The sequence below is a fragment of the Pseudopipra pipra genome, chromosome 7, assembly GCF_036250125.1.
Source record: "Pseudopipra pipra isolate bDixPip1 chromosome 7, bDixPip1.hap1, whole genome shotgun sequence".
NCBI classification, from domain to species: Eukaryota; Metazoa; Chordata; class Aves; order Passeriformes; family Pipridae; genus Pseudopipra; species Pseudopipra pipra.
Genome location: NC_087555.1, coordinates 30,606,670 through 30,620,901, shown reverse-complemented (window position 1 = coordinate 30,620,901; position 14,232 = coordinate 30,606,670). Strand labels below are relative to the sequence as shown.

The 14,232-nt window shown below is 46.0% G+C and overlaps 1 protein-coding gene across 1 annotated transcript; it reads left to right on the top strand.

Annotated features, from left to right (window-relative positions):
* Positions 1–8,053: 8,053 nt before the first annotated feature.
* Positions 8,054–12,276, top strand: TMEM37 (transmembrane protein 37). The gene is made up of 2 exons (XM_064661496.1): positions 8,054–8,174; positions 9,019–12,276. Exons 1-2 carry the CDS (start codon positions 8,154–8,156, stop codon positions 9,589–9,591), a joined length of 594 nt encoding a protein of 197 aa, XP_064517566.1. The 5' UTR covers positions 8,054–8,153; the 3' UTR covers positions 9,592–12,276.
* The last annotated feature ends 1,956 nt before the right edge of the window (positions 12,277–14,232 follow it).

Genomic DNA, 14,232 nt, shown 5'->3' with positions numbered 1-14,232 from the left:
TAAAGCTGGAGCACCACAGAGCTCATCAGGAAGAGATCAGCTCTAATGCTGTGTATACTAAGAACAAGGTGCTTGATATTTGTTGCCTGGAACTTTCAGAGACCTCGCCAACAACTGCCAGATCATCTTGCATAAAACACTTCTTGGACATGCTCTTTCCTAATAATGTTGTGGGGCCAGGCGTAGAGAAAAGGCAAATACTCACAGCTGAACACAAAACCTTCCCTGTGAAAGAAAAGGTTCCACAGGCAGTGGAGTTGATGCCTTCGGTGCTATAAATGCAGAGTACTGGTGTTGCCATGTTTGATTACAAAACACAGTTGTGACTGTTTCTAGTAGGCTTTTAATTGTTTTGGTCTGCCCAGTATGGTCTCTTGGAGTGGCCAATGATGGAAAGGGAAATTTTGCTTTTAAAATGTGACATTGAACTATTCCAGCATAGAGCATATGAGAATGAAGTCCCAGCCTTATAAAGGAGCATTCTAATTCCTGCTTTACTCGTTAGCATCTGAACAGGTGAAGGCTTAACAGTCATCAGATAAGCAACTGATTTATAGAAATATATAGAGATGAAAGCTATCATTACATATTTGTCTAGGTAGGTAAGCACCATTTTGTAGTTAGTTATACGGGCTTAGCTGTGTGTAGTAGCCTTTGAGATTACCTCCCATGCTTTCAAAAATTAAAAGTTCCTCCTTTGCTACTTTTATTGGGAAAAGCTCCTAGAACTACTTTTCACCCTTTAAAATATGTTGGAATAAAGAACAAAAAGAAGTTGTTTATTCTTGTTCTTCTGGGTAAGTAAAAATAAGTATTTGGGGTTTTTACCTCCTATTGTCTGCTATTTGACGTGTTAATTAAATTCACCTTGCAAGAGAGAGGTAAGAGCAGTTGTTCAGCACAAGAAATGCTTTTGCTTCTTTTTCCAGCCCTAAATTCCACAGCCAGCTCTATCTTCACAGCTGTATTTTGTGTAGCTGGTTATCCTTGGAGGATTCTGCCAACCTGTGTCAGAATGGAGCTCATACTGGCAAACACTTCCACTTCTGCTTTTGTTTGCTGGAAGTCCATGCACTGTGAGCATGCTGTGCTTTGCTAACATGCTCTCTGTCAGAACAGGTGTCAGAATTTTTGACTGCTAAAGCAGTGGAGTTGGGTATAAAGGATGGGCCGGGAATAGCAAGTCTGGTATTCCAGTCCTCATGTGGCTTGATTTCCCCTGTGAGACTTTAATTGTTGCAGTACTACTCTCCTTTCCCATACCTGTCCGGTATTACATACTGCTTATCCCAGAAAGGGCTTGCTCTTGACCAGGCTTACAAATAATGCTATTTGCCAAGTTATACAAGTGACTGAGAACTCTACCTTGGATGTCTTTATTTGGGTGCTTTATTTTTAGTGTAGTAACACCTTTCTGCTTGCAGCTTAACCTTCCTTAAGAAAGTAACACAAGTGGTCTTACTATTTAGCTTGCCATTTGGCAATCAACTGTGTCTCTCAGCAGCAAGCTGAAAGATTCAAGATGTGGAAAGAAGAGCTCTGCAGTGAGAGACTGTACAGAAGGCACAGAGGCAGAAGCAAAGGTGCTGCGTGTCTGTGCACAGCGTGATGAGAAGCAGCAACACAACATTTGGCTGCATGGCCATTAACTGTGGGTACTACCACTGCAGGGAGAGGGTTGAAATAGGCTGAGCTGAGTTGAGGGGCTGGTTGTGGTTGTTTAGCAGCAGGATGAATGTCTGTAAATGTATGTGCTGCCTGAAAATATTGCTGACCTAGTGACCACATAGTGCTTGCAGGTATGGTGTGTGAGGCACCTGGGCTGCATAAATAACACTGGCAGTAGTGACACCAGGACAGTGGTGGTTTAAGGACATCCACAAACAGATTTGTAAGTAGAGGTAATTGATTTTATTAAACTAATAAGGTGGTAAAAATAGACAACCACATGCAGCCTTGAGATCGGAAACGGAAACAGAAACAGCAAGCCTCAAACCAAAATATAATTTCGGAACCATTGCTGTGACTGCAGTAAGGTACTCTTGATGGAGGAACGGATGCTTTGGATGGCTGGGCAGTGCTGCAAAACAGGGGATTGTTCTGACACCCACTCAGGGAGTTGCTGCTATTTCCTCTGTATTAGATCAAAGAAAGGCCAGCAACATCCTGATCCTCGCAGCGCCTGCGAAGGGGAAGAGACGTGCGCTGAAACAAGCCCAGCGTGCGGGAGGTCAGAGGCCAGCTGGCACACACGCACTCGGGCCTGGTTTGCTGAGTCTGCAGTGTGCAGGACGGAGTCTGGACTTTGGATATGGCAATAATAAATGTTAACTTGTGTCTGATAAGACAGTGTTCCTTCTATCTCGCTTATACTATTAGTTCTTGCACAGAGCAACTGGCTGGTTGGCACCCACTGCAGTTAGAGATAAGCTCTAAAGGGGATGATGTTTTCCTTGGATTTTTTTTTTCTCGTGGGTTTTGCTTGCTTTCAACAAAGATATGTGAAGATACAACATTCCTAGCACAGATTTAACAAACCAGGATTGCTCTGCTGCTTAAGGCCCCTAACAGATTTTTCAACCCTGTGAATTAAATGTTTAGTTTGATGAAAAAGCACTCCGAGGCCAACTGCAGTATGCAACTGTCTTTCTGTCAAAATTCTTCACTATTCATCTAGAATGATCTTGTTCACGATCCAAGTATTTTAACCTTTGAACTCATTTGACACTGATGATACTGCTAAAAATAAATGACAATTGTATTTGCTGCTGCTCAAAATATTTGCTCTTCCCCCTGAGTGCTCAGAGCAAACAATATTAGGCAATACCACTTTGGGGTGACTGGGCGTCTGAGCTGTCTTGTGGGATTGATTATAAACTGGGAAGACAAAAAAAAAAGTGTATTTTGGTTGGGATAGGTTTCTAAATACCACAGCTGTCACCCAAAAATGGGTTACATATTCCTCCAAGTTGCCAAAGCTGCATAGAAGTAAGATAAGTTGATACTACACAGACATAAGACATTTGAGTGTATTCACAGTAATAAACTCAGAAGGGTAGAAGTGACTAAAATAAAACAAAAACAGAATCTAATTTTTCCCCTACTCACAAGTATGTGAAGTACCTTCAAACTCAGATACCTGACCTATAAAATAGCTAATTTTCACCTGCTCATTTAAAGTCCAAATAACATCAATCCATTCTAGATGTCTTCATCATTTATAGAATAAGCTTGTATTTCCTCTAAAACCAGGCATCTGTGGAAGTTAAACACAGCTTGGTTGTATTATTTTAGAATAGGGAATTCACATTGAGCCTGGCTGCAGTGGTCTTTTAACTTTCATTTCCAGTTAGTCCCAGTATGCACATATTCATGAGCTGCACCAAAAGAAGCATCACCATATGCTTTCTTTCCACATCCTGGAAAGAAAGAAAATTGCATGACTTGGCTAACACAACCAGGAAGACGCCTTGTTTGTCCCCACCAAAATGTACAAGGCACGGACTTGTACTGTGTTCCCCCAAAAGGCTGAGATAGTGATACGTCATCTCCTCCTAATAAACACTACTCATTTGAGTAAGTTCTGAATTTGAGAGTAAGCTCACCAGCATAATGTAGTTGGTATTTTTAAATCTGAATATTTATCTGCATTGATCTGATGTTTTACTGAGAGAAGAAATATACGTAACAGCTGAGAAACTGAATAATATGGTTTCCCCCAGATTACATAGTATTGAACTAGGGACTCAAATTTTTCTAGTAGTCCTAAGAGGGCTTATGTATTGAATGTATATTTCAAAGCATTGATTTGTCAGAATGGTCAGATGCAAATACTTTCATGTATGTCCTAAACCAGTGTAACTATTGCCAGAGATCTGTGGAAAGGGCTGAATCCAAAGCAGAATGAGCGAGTGCCCAGAGTTGGATCTGTGCAGTGTGATGCCGAGATAGGTCCAAAACCTGACCAAAAGTGAAAACATAAATTCTTTCCAGGATACAATATGTATTCCTTTAAGCCTGTCTCTCTTCTTTGACTTAACTGAGGTAGGGGGCAAAATCACTGTAATGGCCCCCCACATTATAGAATGTTTCTAACCCAGCTATGAGTGCCTTAACAAGTACTGGTTGATTTGGATGGGCAGTAAGAACTAGACCTTGGTGATGGGCATTATTTGGTATTATTGGCACGTCCAGCAGCCCAGGTCTCTTGTGCACATACAGTAGTGGGTGGCAGAGCCTGGGGCTGCAGGACACGTGGTAGCCCCTGACTGGTGGTCAGTCTGCCTTCCCGTGGCACAGGAGAGGTGTCCAGGCAGGAGGCAAAGTGAAACCACCTGGCTCAGGAGCTGTCTCCTCTTTACGTGCTTTTACATGCCAGGATGAGTCTGTCTGCTTGGCTGCAGTCACTTGCAGTGATGGGAGGAAAATCCTGAGGTAAAGTGGTTGTGATAAGGGGCTGGTCTGAGCTGTGTGGGCTTTGGCACAACCCAAACCCCCCCTATGTTACATATGCTGCTGCCTAAGGCACAATTTACTTAGGATGACTGTGCCTGTGTTCCCAGAAGCTGCTGGTCTTGAGCAGCTTGCCAGCAACTTGCTGACTTTTTGCCCTGTTACAGAAGCTCTGTTTTGGCCAGCTAGGCTGAACCCAGCCTGAGCTGAATGCAGCTTCTTCAATTTGTATTTTCAAACTACTACCAGGAAAAAAGAGAACGCAAAAGAGCAGTGACAGGAGACAGCTAGCTTCTTTCTTCTTCTTCACAAAATTTTCTGCATGCTCACTTTTTTTGGAAGATATCAATAAAATAACATTTCTCCCCCCCACCCCAGACCCTGGGCATCTTCCAAAGTCTCAGTCTGCAAGACACTCAAGGTCTATTTCTCTCAAAGATCAGGTCAACTTCTATCCAGAAAGACACCTTGAAACAGGGACCTGACAAAAATGAGGGTTTAAATGCCTGCCCATGTCAGTTGCTATGCCAAAAGGTAAAGATGTGATCAGAAAGAATTTTATTAAACTGACAAATGCATTTACAGAAGTAACGAGCTTCAAGATTAGATGAACCCAGACTGGTCCCTTGTGTTCTGCTTTACTTCGAAGTGAAATACTTCATTGGGTAACTGTTCCCTAAGCCCCTGGTGACTCTCAGATTTCGGTCCTGAACCTCCTCCAGGCTTCTGCAGGAGAAAAGCTGGAACAGATTCTTCAGTGTTAAACTTCTCTAGATTTTAAATGAACCACATCAAACTGTTTCTATGTTTTACAACAGTCTCTGGTAATTTCCATTATTTATGAACACATTTCCCTGAAAACTTTCTCTCCAGGGATAGGATGTGAAATGTCCACTTAAACAATAGAGAAGAGGGACTTTCTAAACAAAATAATGAAACTGGCAATATACCAAGAACTCTACATTAACACAACTGAACCAAAAATACTTCTGAAGTGCTTTAAAGGTCATTTACTCTGTTGTTATTATGTAGGTAATGTATTTTTCAGACATTTTTCTTTTCTTCTAAGGCACTGAGCTCTTTTTATTGTAAAATAATTTTTTCACATATGATTTTCACAAATAATAATCTAGCGGCATTTTTCTTTAAAAAGCAGATAATATATTCAGCTTGTTTTGTTATAGACAATGAAAATAAACTCATTTTGTTTGAAAAAGGTGCAGAGTACTCACAGGCTTCATAAACCCAGGCAGCTTTACCAGAAGGTATCTCCAGCCAAGCAACTGTAGAAATGAAGCACTAATAAACTCTTTGTTACTCTTCTATTTATTTACATGGCTGTTAAAATTATCCTTTCCGGGGTGACTTCAGGAAAGAGTGAATCTGAAAGTGCCTATTTAATGCTGGTAATAATTCCAGGTCAAGTTTCATTCTCGTTTGTATTTGAGAAAACTAAATTAAATACAAAATATTAAAGCCATTTTGCATTTTCAGTAAAAGTACCATTCCCAAACTACCCTTTTTCCTCAAAGAACTGGCTTGGCAGATAACTGTATATCTACTAAAGAATCCAAGTATGACAGGGAGCACTTTTGGTTTCAGAAGTAACCACTTTAATTTCCTCATTCCTCAAAGCTTTTTATGCACGTGTTTACTCATGTGAGCCTTACAATGGGCTCATACAGGAAAAAAACTTATCTTGTTCAGCAGAATACCCCTCAGTATTAAAAATTAGAGGTTTTAATTGCTAAAGTCATTACGATGACTCAGATGTTTTAAATGCAGATCTATGCTTAATGATTTTGCTAATTGTGGGACAAATTGCCTAATGCTTTGCAGGATTGAGCTTATGTTACAAAAAGCATAAGTTACGTGAGGTTTTTGCCAGATAAGAGTTGGTATATTTTGTCTGGTCCAAGTCTGCATTTGCTCAGTAGAGTTACACGTAAACTGCATAGACAACGAGGTATTGTTATTTTTTGAGCCAAAAATACATACATATTGTTTAATTTAGAAGTGGAAGGGTGTAACAGCAAATGCATGTGATCAGTCTGCACACTGTGAGGCAGAAATGCTGTTTAACCTGTGGAATAAACAGCCCAGGATTTTCAGAAAGCTATTCTATCAGCTGATGAACCTAAAATGAAAGGGATGTGGCAAGCATCAAGTTTGCTCGCTTGGATAGCATGTTCAAAAAACAAAAAATGTTGTAGACCACAAACCCACAAAAGAAGTTTTAACAACAGACCTTGCAAAAATTTGCCAAGTGTTGCAAAAGCTGAAAATGCCAATTTGGTGTATGATAGAAGTATAATCTAATACTGTATACCACTTTGTAGAGAAACATTTAAACAAAAGGATTTTGCAGGAAGAGAGAAATAAAAAGGTCAGAATTTATCATTAAAATGCAAAGTATGAAAACTAAAGTAAACACGTTGTTCAGAACACTCTACTCTTACTAGAAACAGCATTACAGAAAACACCCCCAGCCAAATCATAGCAGACATACATGTATTTTTGAAGGGAAACACAGAAAGCCCTCATGAAATTGCATAGAGATTAAAATAATGAGTCAATCTGTATAGACACCTGATTAGTTCAGAAATGGAAGCTGGAAGAAGGGTAAAGTTATAACTTCTACCACCCTAGATAACTTCTACCACCCCAGGTTGAAGGAGATCTTTCTAATTTCTTTCAGCTAGAAAGGGAACAGCAGAATTCTGATCCCAGATGCACATGAGGGAGGCCCAGAACAACGACCCGTGGGTCTGTCCAGTGGACCCTGTGGAGTCATTGCAGACCTCTCTGCTGGAGTCAAAATCACAATTTGGCAGTAAAACATAGAATTTCTGATGACACAGCAAAACTCAACTTCCTTGGGGTTTTTAAAAGCTGTTTCTTAGAAAAAAAAAATAGTAGAGCAATCAGTAATTCATTAGAGGATGGCAAAACATGAGTGAGAAAAAAAGCAAGGGCATAAAACTTTATGAGCAGAGACGTTTTTGCTGACAGCACAGGTAGAGATAGGTAAGGTTGAGCAGGCTGGTCAGAGATAAGAGTGCACACACAGCCCAAGGTGCGAGCCTGTCGCCGCACCGGGAGCCGGTGCCAAACGACTTCGGGAACACAAACACGGGCGCAGATACCGCGGGGAGGGCAGGACGGGGTGTTCCTCTACCCACAGGCGTCTCGGTGGCCGGGTGTCACCGCAGTGCCCAGCACCGCAGCCCGGAGCAGCTCCCGGGGGGCTCCCGCGGTGTCCCGGGCGGGCGGGCAGGGCTGGGGCGAACGCCTGGCACCGGGGCAGCACACCTCGAGCCCTCCGGCAGCTGGGGACAGAAGGGGACACGGCAGGGGTGAAGCTGCAGGAGGCATCGCCGCCACCGCCCGGGACACCTTCTGCCCGGCGGCCGCGTTCCAGAGCGGGCTTGGGCGAGCGTGTGCCCCGGGTCGGGGCAGTGCTGCCTTCCCGCGCCGTGCTGGGGAGCAGAGGGAGCAGCTTAGCTTAGTTCAGTTTAGCACGGCCCGGCTCGGCTCGGCCCGGTCCGGCTCCGCCCGTCGGGGCCGCGCTGCTGACTCAGCCGCAGGGGGGGCCGGAGGGCGCCCGCGGGCGTGGCGGGCGGGGGGGCTGCCCTCCGCCCTCCGGCGAGATAAAGAGCGGCGGCCGGAGCCCGCCCACGTCTCTCGGCGCCGCCGGCAGCATGACGGCCATCGGGGCGCAGGTACGTCTGTCTGTCCGCCCGCCGCCGGGGCTGCGCATCGCCCTGCCGCGGGGATGGCGGGGCTCCAGCTCGTCCCTGCGCGGCCGGGGTCGCTACGGCCCTTCCCGGAGCAGAAGGGACGCAGGCGGCCGGATCCCCCCACATCCCTCCTTCCCGGGTCCGCGGCTCTCCCCTCCCCTCCCCTCCCCGCCGCACGTGGCTCTGCGAGCCCCGCCGCCCGCTGTGCGGGGATGGAAGGGGCTTCGGGCGCTTGGCTTGACTTTGCATTAAATCTCGGGCCCCCGTTGGAGTGTTTCGGTGAGGAGGGGGCGCGTGTTGCACACGCGGCTCCGCGGGGGCTGGAGCCGGGGACCCTCGCAAGCCCCGGGGCAGCTGAGCCTTTCTCCCCCTGGATGAGAAGAGCCTCGCTCGCTGCAGCCCAGGAGGACAGTGCTCGGAACTGAGAGCACCTCCGTCCCGCTGCTGCTGCCTCCCCCGTCCCAGCCACCGGCCTCCATCCTCTTAGGGGCCAGTGATTTCCTCCAGCCCTGCCAGAGCAGGAGGCTGTGCCGTGGGACCGCGGGGCAGGGATCTTGCTCAGGCCAGAGCCTTTGTGATCCTGGTCCCGGGCCTTGACGTGGGAGCATTGTTCGTGAAGCCAAGCAACCAGGAGAGCTTCACCCACCCTTCCTTTCTGCTGGGTACAGCCTGTAACTGCATTGCTTTCCCTTGTGAGAAGAGATTTGATGTGCACAAGTAAATATTTTCAAATACCGAATCCCGCAGCTTTGTCCCTCTGCCTTTGTTTCACCCTGAAGTAGCACTGTTAACTCTGTTTTGTTTCTTCCCCCCACTCTCCTTTCAGGCGCAGCAGCTGCTGGCGCACCGGAGACCACAGAAATCCTTCTTTGAGACACTCATCAGGAGCCTGATCATCCTGTGCGTGGCAATAGCAGTGGTCTTGTCATCCATCTCCATCTGTGATGGCCGCTGGCTCTTTGCAAGGGGGCAGCTCTTTGGACTGTGGCACTTCTGCACGGTTGGCAACAACAGCGTCCTGAAGTGTGTCACTGACCTCAGCCTGGCCCAGGTGGAGGGGCTGAGTGTGGGGGTGATTCCCATAAGAAGCATGGTGTCCTTTGCTGTTGTGGTTGCCATATTTGGCCTAGAGCTGCTGATGGTGTCCCAAGTCTGTGATGATGCCAATGCAAGGAGGAAGTGGGCAATGGGCTCAGTTTTCATCCTTGTCTCTTTTTTGCTGTCGGCCACTGGTGTTCTGAGCTTCTCCATCCTCATGAAGGATCACCTCACCTTCACGGGCTTCACGCTGACATACTGGTGTGAGTTCATTGCTGCCTTCCTCTTCTTCCTCAACGGGATCAGCGGACTTCACATCAACAGCCTCACACACCTCAGGAATGGGGTAGGCAAAATCTAGGTGCAAAGGAGGTACCTCTGCCTTTGTGTAAGCAGCTTTGCTAATTAGACTGTAAAAAAGAGAGTCTAATGAAGTTTGAAAAGGATACCCTGTCTTAATTTGTGTACAAGGTGGGAAAGTATGAGTCAGTCTTGGCACCTGTGAAAGACCTACCCACCCTCTGCGCAACATCAGCAAAGCAGAGACTGGGACTGGCTGCCATTGCAATGTGGTTTTCTGGAGAAGTGGATTAAGGCCAAGGGCATCCTGTTAAACATGCAGAGATGTGGAAGACTCTGATCTATCACACGTGTGCTGTTCTGAGGCTTACACAACACCCGTACTGCTCTGGGTTTGGTGTTGCTGTGCTTTTCTTCATGTTCTGAAGCCTGTGAACAGTGTGACGCAACTGTGGTGTGTTTCATGGGTTTGTTCTGTCATCTGGGACAGAGGATTTATGCCTGGCCATGATCACTGGCATGAAGTATTGAAATTCTTCACTGGATCTAGCTCCTCCGTTTTTCTTTCAAAAGAGAAGGCACAGAGACCTTGATATAGTCATATGTTTTGGTTTTTGTTGGCGTGTTCCTTGTATCTGTCCCTTTCTCAGTCAGTTTTTGGGGGACACTTCAAACAGAGGCCCTGACTTGGGGTTAGGGGAAGGCACTGGGTGATGCAGGGGTACAGGGAAGGGTTGTGATGCTTTCCTTGGGCAGCAGTGCATGTTCCTGTGCTTGTGGCCTCTCCCCACTGTCATCACTCTTCTGCCACACCTAAAGGACACGTGCCAATTGGTCACCCAAACTAGCTCCCTCACAGCCCTTGTAAAGTTCATGGTAACAGGGCAGTGCTCTTGATTTCTTTTTTTATCTCTTTGGGGCAAGAGGAACAAGCTCTGCAGGGGCTTCCTGTGGCGGTGTGGCTAGGCAGACCATGCTGAGACCACCATACCTTCTGGGGCGTGTTTTGGTTGTCAGGGTGTCCACTGGGGCAGTGGGAAATCTGCTTATCCTGTAGCTGAGAGTCTCCTGTAGCATTTCTTATGGGAGGAGAAAGCTCTAAATCTTCCTGACCAGACCAAGTCCTTTTCTTCCCCTGACTAACAGCCTGGGAGGAGAAGAGCCCATGATTGCCTAAGGAGGGGCTAATGGGTGCAGCTCTAATCTGTCACAGCTGGTGGAAATACAGAGAGACCTGGCCAAAATCATATTAAGGCTAGTCTTCCTCCTGCCAATGTCTGAGTCAAGATCTCTATAATTGCTACAGCTTTGAAGTTGCCCATGGTGTCTTATGCAATAGGAGAGAAGACCTCAGAGGTTGGTTGCCCCACGTGTCCTCCCTGTCCACCATACAGCATTTGGATGCCCACGGATATAAATGTCTCAGAGTATTTCAGGGTTTCTGGTTTACTGTTTATCTTGTATCCACTGGCAAAGCTGTTTCTACCTGTTCATCCCTATAGCTTGTGTGATAGCTATTGAGCAAGGCTTTAATTTCCTGTGCAACAAGTTTGACACAGTTTTTTACCTGAAACAAAAGCATCGTAGCACAGAGGCCAAGAAGGCTGTGTAGGTGAGCTATGAGTAAACAGCTTTGTCTTTGAAAGCTCGGAGTCTTAAGCTCTGCCTGAGCTGAATGTACCACACTTGATGAATGTGCTCCTGTGGACTCTCTTGCCTTCGTGAGGACAGCATCCATTCCTTCTTGGATTTCTGTAACTTAAGACAACACTCCTAAGCCTGTTTTGTAATGCAGTTTCAGACCTGGCTTGCTCTGGACAGTGCCAGTTGTACTTCTGTACGTGAATCTACTTGTCTTTCTGTCAGGAATTATGCAGAGAGCTCCTGAAGCTCTTGCAATGTTTGGGGCTTTGTTGGGGTTTCTTGACCCTCTGTGCCTTTAACCTGCCTCTGGAAAATTGCACTGTGACTGTGTTTGTGAAGTTGCATTTGATTTGCTGAACTGCACTGTTGAAGACGTGCTGGTGGGCTGAACATGCAGATGCTTGCATAAACTAGTGCTGTTGGCTTTAGCAGAGCCATTTAGGCCAGAGAGATCCTGCAAGGTCTGGTCCCAAGGTGTTGGCACTTGGATGTTAGCAGATGTTAAGAGTACCTTAACTAACCAGGGATTCAGTTGTGTTGCCTATGGTCCCTTGTGCCAGGCAGGACAGTTCCCCTGCATGAGGTTAAGGGTGTCCATGGCTTGTCTAGAAACATGGATGTAACTTCAGAGTGCCACTTTGGTGACATCCAAAACTGGAAATCAGCTCTGCATGTACGCTCCTTCATACTAGTGGGAGGCTGTGCCCCCATCCCTTTCCCTGGAAGGCAGCCATAGCCAGACTGAGTTCCAGGCTGGTGCCTCCCGTTTGGGTTGGAGGGAGGCAGTGGACAATTGGCCATTGAGTTCATCCTAGATGTGGTGCAATTGTGAATGATTTTAGGATGCTCTCTACTAGCTGAAGAAGAGGCCTTTTGTATGCTTTTTTTCCGACTGGTTTTGTGTAGTACTGCTTGACTTAATTATGCTGGGAGAAGAAGCATTTTGACACCTAAATATTACAAAACAAGGTTGATTGTCTTGGAGACATCGTTATATACAGCAACCTGTGCAGCAGCATGTCACTGTTCATTTTCTGAAGGCTGTGGAAGTTCCAAGAAATATTCCTAAAGTTTCTTAAATAAATTTTATTTGAAATAAGAACTGTAATTCTCTCTTTTTTATATTTAGATATCGGGGTGCAGATTTAAGGAGATGATTGGAGTTTTACATAATCTCCCAGGCACTGTTCTGTTTTTGTGTACGCAGCTAGACTGATGAAGAAATGACTGCCTGGCACTTTGCCAAGCTCTGACCAAGGGAACTGAGGCCACTGCACACTCCCCTCTCCTTTTCCCTCCAGTGTGTCTGCACCAACCCAAGCAGCCAGCATTGCTTTCGTGTCTTGCAAAACAAGAGGAGCAGTCAGCTGTGCTGCTTCGTGGGAACTGGAGATAACCTTCTAGGCTCTTAATGATTTCCTGCTGTTGCATGTGCTCTGTTTACCAGCTAAAGAGCTCTTTCCTGTGTCCTTCACCTTCCTTTTCCCACACTGCACCCCATGTCTGAAGCATCTTTGCTCTTTTCCCCAGCTCCGATTATTTGGCATGCAGAAGTGGTATCTGAGTACAAATATATTTATGCATTTTTCTCTGAGCTCATTGTACTGACAGGTTTAGTTAAACGTCAGGAAAACAGATTCCCAGCTATGCCACTGAATTAGTTTATATAATCTCAAGTTAATTAGCACCTGGTGTTCTCTTTCCAACAGGAGAGGTCATTGGCCTGTCTCAAACAGTTTAACATCTCTTAAAAGCAAGTAACGAACATCACTTCTTGTTAATGAGTCGTTTAGGCTTAGTTACTAACTTTAATTGGAACTTTGTGCACAAGCTTGTGGATAAGAAAAAGGAAATAACAGTACAGGGCATGCTAGCTCGGGAGGTATCCTGCCTGCACTGTATTGTCATAGAATCACAGAATGGTTAAGGTTGGAAGGGACCACTTGGAGGTCATCTAGTCCAGTCTCTGTGCTCAAGCAAGGTTCCCTAGAGCATGTTATTTTGATTTTAAGTCTACAGTACCTTCTTCAGCTGTGCTTGGAAGGACACCTGGAATGGGGTTGAGCCTTGCTTGCTTTTGCAAGTCAAGCGAACGAACGTGATCAGAGGAAGATTACTGTCCTCAGCTGCCTTCTCTTTCCCTCTGCTGAAGCCTATTGTAAGCAGATAATGGCCCTTCTCAGCCTTCCAGGTCAGCTTGCAGATGCAAGAAGGGCCTCATTTCTGAGTGAAAACAAGGCCTGCCCCAGGCAGTGTCCTGGAAGGGGTGTTGCCTGAATTCCTGGGGCCTCAGCTTCACTTGTATCCACCCCATCTGAAACAGTCCATTTCAGCTCCCCTGTACTGAAGCATTGCACAACGTAATTATTCACGGCACAACTACTGTTTTTTGCTTCTGGTAGTTTTGCTGGGAATTTCCTTGTTGCTGTGTTTGGAGAGAAAAAATACATTAATCACTTCTTCTTAAATTCATTAGCTCTTAGTCTGCTGATTAGCTCAGGCTGCTGGAGTTGCTGCCTGCCCTGCTGGCTTGCAGAGGGACAACTGGCTCCTCAGGGGACCTGGAATAGATAGCCAGAGGCTGTCACTGCTGTCCCTGAACAATGACAACAACTTGAGTGAAAGGTGGTACTCAGACCCTATTTACTGCTAAAACCCACCTGCTTTACATTGAATACTCAAGAGCAAGTGTAATGAATGAAAGGGAAGCTGGTGAGCTCTGAATATGTTGTTTGTGTTCAGCCTGTGTGCCTTTACCTCCTGCTTTTTGCACTGCTTGCTGAGATTTATTTTCCTGTTCCTTTTCATCTGCTTATAAACATGTCAGTGTTCCCAGAGCTACGTAGCTCTTTTCTCTGGTATCCTTCAGCATAGTTAAATAAGCAAGATCCTCAGCAGGGCAGGGAGCTTTTGCACTGCCTGCAGGAGATGGGGGAGGTGAGAACCCAGTCCACTGTGGTGGTATTTGGCAGCAGCTTCCAACGCCTAGGTGGAAACAGGACAAGGTCACAGCATCATAACTCCCAATGCTGCCTGCTTCTGGCTCCTTCCCGAGTGG

Bases quoted from the DNA above. Each gene is read 5' to 3' on its own strand.
- TMEM37 (XM_064661496.1), top strand. From the start codon at position 8,154: ATGACGGCCATCGGGGCGCAG. The intron at 8,175-9,018 runs GTACGTCTGTCT...CTCTCCTTTCAG, and splicing joins TGACGGCCATCGGGGCGCAG to GCGCAGCAGCTGCTGGCGCA.